The following is a 6,000-nucleotide window of genomic DNA, read 5'->3' as shown; positions in this document are numbered from 1 at the left end:
GCGCCCAAAGTAGACAATGACATTAATCAATGCAGAATTCTAACCTTCACTTTCTCTTTTGTAGATCAGATCTGCAACAGTGATTTTATAATCCCTTAATGAAGAGATTGTTTGGATCAATCTGGCTTCCAGCATCATTCACAGCAGGCCTTTAGCCCTTCCTTACAGCTACTAGCTCTAGCACCCAAGGAGCCATTAAGATATGGAGACTTGCTGAAAGGCTGCACACTTCAGCCTTTCTCCTCTACATTGTGTGCCAGATACAAGAGCAAGAGCATGGACCAGAATCCAGTCATAAGCCTTTCCCAAACAGGGAAATACCTGTTTCTCCATATAGCTTGGTTCTGAAATGAAGCCCATTAGTTTCTATTCCTTGAAGAAATTTCAAATATTCCTGTCTCCTTGACCTCAATTGAATATTACAATGTAGTTTTGCTTAAGGAACCAAAACTTCTGTCAACTTCTCTCTCCACTTTTTAGAGACTTGGTACCGCTGTGAGTGGAAATCCCCACTGACTGCTGTGCCATAACCAATATTTGGACAGCTGTTCTTTGCTTTACTCTTTGGAGAGAAAAATGACCAACATTTCAGAGAATGGTAAAAAGTGAATCCCTCCTCTCACCACAAATGTGTGTTGATACGGACAACTTCTTCTGCAGTGCCTTAGGAATATCTGCCTCATATTTCAGTGTAAATGTGTGAACACAGTCTGGACAGCACTGACCAACTTCCCTTGAGGAAGTCAGCCTATGGATTTCAGTGATGCAAGGTTCCCCATAAGTGCAAGTACAGTCAGAATTAAGGGACGTTTTTTCAGCTGATTCTATTATAAATCAAGCAGTATGTTGTAGGAACTTCAAAGAATATAAATTTCAACTAATTTTTATTTTAAAAAAAGAAAATGAGCTTATACTTTCACCAGCACATAGTGCTACACACAGTGGGATGCTCTTACCATTTTCCTCTTGTTCTTGCCATATTTCAGTGCTATTTAGCACCAGTCTAGTTAAGGGTCATGTGCTACTTCCATAATTAATCTAATTTTTCAAAGGTGCATAGCTCATCTACTTTAATTCCCAGTGGGGTCTGGAAGCAGCATGCTAGTGATCAGCTTAGCTGTGATTTTTTTTAACTGTCTTTATAAAATGGCTTACTCCATCAATCCACTTATTGCCTTTTAGAGGAGAGGCATTTACTCCCTGATCCCATGGGTGCTTGCATGGTGTTGAGCCCACAGACCTTACTAGAAAAACATATATGTTCATTAATCAATGCAAAAGATCATTCTGGCCCAGGAGACTGTGATTTTTATGTTAATGGGAAAGAAACCACACATTAACATTGCAACTTCAATAATGAGTGCACACCCTATTTTGGGAGCAGGGGCCTGAATTTCCAAAGTACAAACTTATTTCCCTAAAAATTAGTGTTCTCACTTTTGTCACTCTTTTGCCTTTGAATGTTAGTAATATGTTCTTAAGCAATTGATATCAATTTGAGGTGAAAAATACAGTTATATAATTGAATAGATTAGTGTGTTAATGATCATAGGAGGAAATGAAATGTATCCTTACATCACACATAAATAACAGGAAATTAGTGTATTATTATTGTGGCAAAGACAAAGGAAATGCATGCCAAGTACCCAGTTAATGTAAATCAGCACAATCTGATTGATATTAGTCACTGTAGATGCACTTATTCTGTCTAAAGCACTGGCCTTTGTAACTGAAGCAATCAAATTGCTCTAATGGTAAAAGTCCAGTTCAGGAAAGCACCTAAACTGAAAAAGCTGACTTTGCCACTCTCTTCCGTACCTATCTTCAGTGTCTGTGAAGGATCACTCCTGTGTGACACTGTCACTTCTACCTCCAACATGTCCAGGTATGGGGAAGGGGCTGCTGGTAATGTCCTAAGGGAGAAACCACACATATGCCCCCAAACTACCCTGCCTGTTACTTTCAGGGTCCCGTTCACTGAATTTTCCCGAAGCCAAGACACTTTCCTCACAGTGCTTAAAGAATGACAGAGTCCTTGCGAGCATCGTCATGCACGGCTGTGTGGCAGGAACGTCGCTCAAGTGGCAGCTCCCGCAGTGCTGTGTGACGCTGGAAAGCGGCATGAGACGCTTCCGAAGGGGCTGTGAAGATAAGAATCGCATTGCTGAGCACAGGTATAGACAGTAATGAAATGATGTTGCGTTTGAGAGCACGGTGCCCTTGCCAAAGGCACAGAGACACATTAAGGGACAGGTGTCTCTGAAGGTCAAGGGTGCCGCAGCTCGGGTTCCCAAGGTTTCCCAGGCGAGAGGGTCAGGGGTCCCGCCTGGCCGCGGCTGCTCGTCCCCGCAGCCTCTGACCCGAGTGATGGGTGTCCCGGCGGGGGACGCGGGGCCGGAGCGCGGGGGCCGGGGGCGGCCGCGGGGGGGCGCTGTGCCCGCTGCCCCTCCGGCCGGGCCGGGCCCCTGGGGGCGCAGTCCCCGCCCTCCGCTCCCCGCCCGCCCCTCGCTCCGCCGCTCCCGCCTCAGCCCAGCCCAGCCCAGCCCAGCCCAGCCCAGCCCAGCCCGCCGCTGCGAGAGCTGCGGCCGCTGCCCGCCTGCCTCCCGCTCACCCCGGCACGGCACAGCCCGGCACGGCACAGCCCGGCACGGCACAGCCCGGCACGGCACAGCCCGGCACGGCACAGCCCGGCACGGCACAGCCCGGCACGGCACAGCGAGCCCTGCGTCCCCCGCACCGCCCGGACCACGCGAGCCAGCCATGGGTAAGCGAGGGCGGCTGCGGCAGAGCCCGCGCCCCGGGGCGGCCGGGGAGCCGCGGCTGCGGGCAGGGTGGGAGCCGCGGCTGCGGGCAGGGTGGGAGCGGGGGCAGGTGCGGGGCAGCCCGCGGGCGGCAGCCGCCTGTTGAGCGCCCCGGCCCCGCGGGGAGGGGGAGCGGCCGCCCCTCCGCCCGCCCCGCTCGGCGCCGCTGCCTCGGAAACTCCGCGCGGGGAGCGGGAGCGGGCACAGGGACACCTTGCCCGACGGGACAACGGGACCTTGCTCGCCAGCTGCAGAGCGCTCCCTTGCTCTGAAGATAAATCGTTGATGTGGATCATGATGATAATAATAACAATAATGATGCAGAATGCGGAATCTGTAGTTTCGGAGGCGGTTGTACGCAGCCGGCCCGGAGCTTCTCCATCCCGCGGTCCGTCCCTCAGAAGCCGAGGAAGAGGCGCGCACGGGGGGCCGCGGGTCTCTCCGCGGGTCTCGGTGCCGGAGCTGGGGACTGGCTCGGTCTCGCCCGGCTTCCCCTCGGGGTACTGCGGAGCGGAGGGGCCGCGCAGACCCGGTTCTCTTGGCCAGACCCGCGTCCCCAGAGGCGCGAGTCAGTTTTTGCCGGGGTGCGAAGTTTGGTCGGGAGAGGAGGAGGATAGCCTCCGGACACAGAGAGGAGAGTGAATGTGCCTCTTGAGGTGGGCAGTGCTGGGTACTCCCGTGTGCCAGGCGTGATGCATTTAGATGTGAGCATTAGGGAATCCTGCGGACCATTGGGATAACGTGGTGCGCTGTTCCCTCTGCTGCGGTGGAGGGAGTTGGCGACTTCTGCTCCCAAACTTATGGGGAGGGTAGCGCTTGCTGAATGTATTAACAGGACCAGAAATGGGGCCCTAGGGAGGAAAAGATTCGTAGTGCACATGGGTCCGTCGGCAGTCAGCACTCACCTTCAGCATTCCCATCCTTTCAGCGTGAGACTTTTAGTGTATGGGCTGCCTCTCGCCAGCTCTCATTCAACCAACAATACATCCAAATCAATTAAGCAGTAATGAAACTTGGGAGGTTTGGAAAAAGAGAAGATAGAAAAATACAGCTGTATTTTTGGTCTGGTTTGCCACTGGCATATTATTGCTTAGAGGCTGCAACTGCTAAAGCAGAGCTATCAGTGCGTGCCCAAGTGTTAATATGCACATACTGATGCTGGCACTGTCTCCGGTTTTAATTAAGAAGAAAAAAAAATTAATTACTCAGCCAAAGCTAAAGGAAGCTGACAGAATTCCTATGGTTGCTACTTTGTTAAATTAATTCGCATCACCTAATTCCCTAATTTCTAAATGCTTATTAACTGGTTTGTTCCCTAGCTTAGTGAAGATCAGACTCCTCTAGTATTAATCTCTTTTTACTAAGTTTTTTATAAGGGCTTTTTTTTTTTCTACACCCCTTTTACTGCATGAAATACTGATTCCTGTAGCCTCAGCAGCTCTGATGGTTGAAACAAACCAACCAGCTGTATTAGCAGCATATTTTTTGTGTCCATATTCTGATACTCATTTTTTAGACTATTCTTTTCCTGGGTGAAGTTTTAATATTAAATGAAACTGCAAAGTGTGCAGCCTCTCCTTTTGTTTATATCTTACTATCTTCTTCTTAACTTACACTTTCACTGGTATGGGTTGATGTCCAATAAATCTTGGAATGGGGAGGGAAGAGGGATAGAAATAAAGGAAAGCTTTTACTGTCGTATTAAGAGAAGTGTATTGATTTCCATATAAAATTGTTCTTAAATGTCCTTGCTACTAAGCGTATGAAATTGGTTTTCCTTCAGTGAATTAAGATGCTATCAGTTCAAAATCAAAATGGTATTTTAAATCTTCATGAGTGATTCACCTCTAAGGAGAAGCCCATCTTTATTTCAGTCCTAAAAACTTACAGAAACACTAAAGTTAGTCTTGCACATTATGGGTCTGCAACACTGTGTCAAGTATATAATTTATACCCACGTAGAACGTGTTGTCCTGAATGTAGCAGTTGGGAAAACGGGAGTGAAGACAAGAAAACTTTTCTTGAACATTTTGCTCATAATAATGGTAATAACAACACAAAATTCCAAGGTCTACCGAGTTCTTTGCTTAGAAGCATTGTTGGATGACCGAGCTGTGCCTGAGTTAATGGCAGTTTGGTCAGTCAGGAGAGGGGACTTGGAGCAGAAATTTCATAAGTACTTCAAAAAGAAGTCACAAAAAGAAGCCTTTGTCAGCTGGTGATCCAGTCCCCCATGAATACAACGTTTTGTTTCTGCCATTGCATAACTGTTGCCTTGGCATTAGGTAGACTGGAGCTGATGTGATTGTCTCCAGGCCTTGTGTGGAGCCCCAGTGCTGTTACTGAGCTTCCTGATCTGATGGCAGGGATGTGTTGGACTGCTTCTCATTAAGACAGTTTGAGTTGTCCTTGCTCACACAAAACTTTTGTGTAGGACTGGCTTACCCAGGCTGGTTTTTGTTTCCTTTTTGGAGGCTGGGAGCCCTCTGCAGCCATTGTTGTTCTTTTGGCTCCCTCAGCACTTCTGAAGCTTGGGCACCCTATTTTCAACAGCAGATAGGATTGGCACTGGCTGGGTGGAGGGTCTTCAGTAATGACCAGTGCATTGCTTTGTGCATCTCCTGTGTGAAGTCTCACCCATGGGCGTCTTACATGGTGGCACACACTCTCTAAAACATAGTCCTTCACTTAGAAGGTAGAGAAGGGGGGTTGTTATTTTACAAAATGAACAAAAAAATAAAGGCAAAAATTTTGGTTCCTGAAAGTTTGGAAAGGATGATACGACGTCATTTCTTGGGAACTGTGTGTTTTCGTAATTTTACGCTTTTTGTTTTTTGTACTCTCCAAACTGTTGCTTTTTACCTAAAAAAAAAAAAAAAAAAAAAAAAAAAAAAAAAAAAAGTAGTTGAAGCAGTGTGGGTACATATATTGTATTTGGGTTGGTTGTTTTTTTTTTTTTTTTGAAAAGAGATATGGAGGAGAACACTGTCTGCAAACAAAGGATGAAATGATGCCTGTCTTTAGGTGAGTTCTTGTCCCATTTCTCTGAAGCCCCAGTGCAGGAGCTGCTGCCTTGTGGAGCCGGGGAATTCCCAGAGGTATCACACTAGGACCATCTCCTGTCCTTCACACCTTCTCCAGCACGTCCAGCTCTGTCAACAGAACTTCCTTCTTCCTCCCTGCATCCCAGAGCTGACCA

At 47.9% G+C, this 6,000-nt stretch overlaps 1 protein-coding gene across 1 annotated transcript in view; it reads left to right on the top strand.

Annotated features, from left to right (window-relative positions):
* The first annotated feature begins 2,682 nt into the window (after positions 1-2,682).
* The window catches only part of GPM6B (glycoprotein M6B), a 510,804-nt gene continuing 507,486 nt past the window's right edge, over positions 2,683-6,000 (top strand). Inside the window, exon 1 of the mRNA XM_066313882.1 lies at positions 2,683-2,764. Coding sequence (XP_066169979.1) covers positions 2,761-2,764 — 4 coding nt within the window. The 5' untranslated portion in view covers positions 2,683-2,760. The remainder of the gene's footprint in view (positions 2,765-6,000) is intronic.

The sequence above is a fragment of the Sylvia atricapilla genome, chromosome 2 (assembly GCF_009819655.1).
Source record: "Sylvia atricapilla isolate bSylAtr1 chromosome 2, bSylAtr1.pri, whole genome shotgun sequence".
In the NCBI taxonomy this organism is placed as follows: domain Eukaryota; kingdom Metazoa; phylum Chordata; class Aves; order Passeriformes; family Sylviidae; genus Sylvia; species Sylvia atricapilla.
This window is presented reverse-complemented; position numbering and strand designations above follow the sequence as displayed.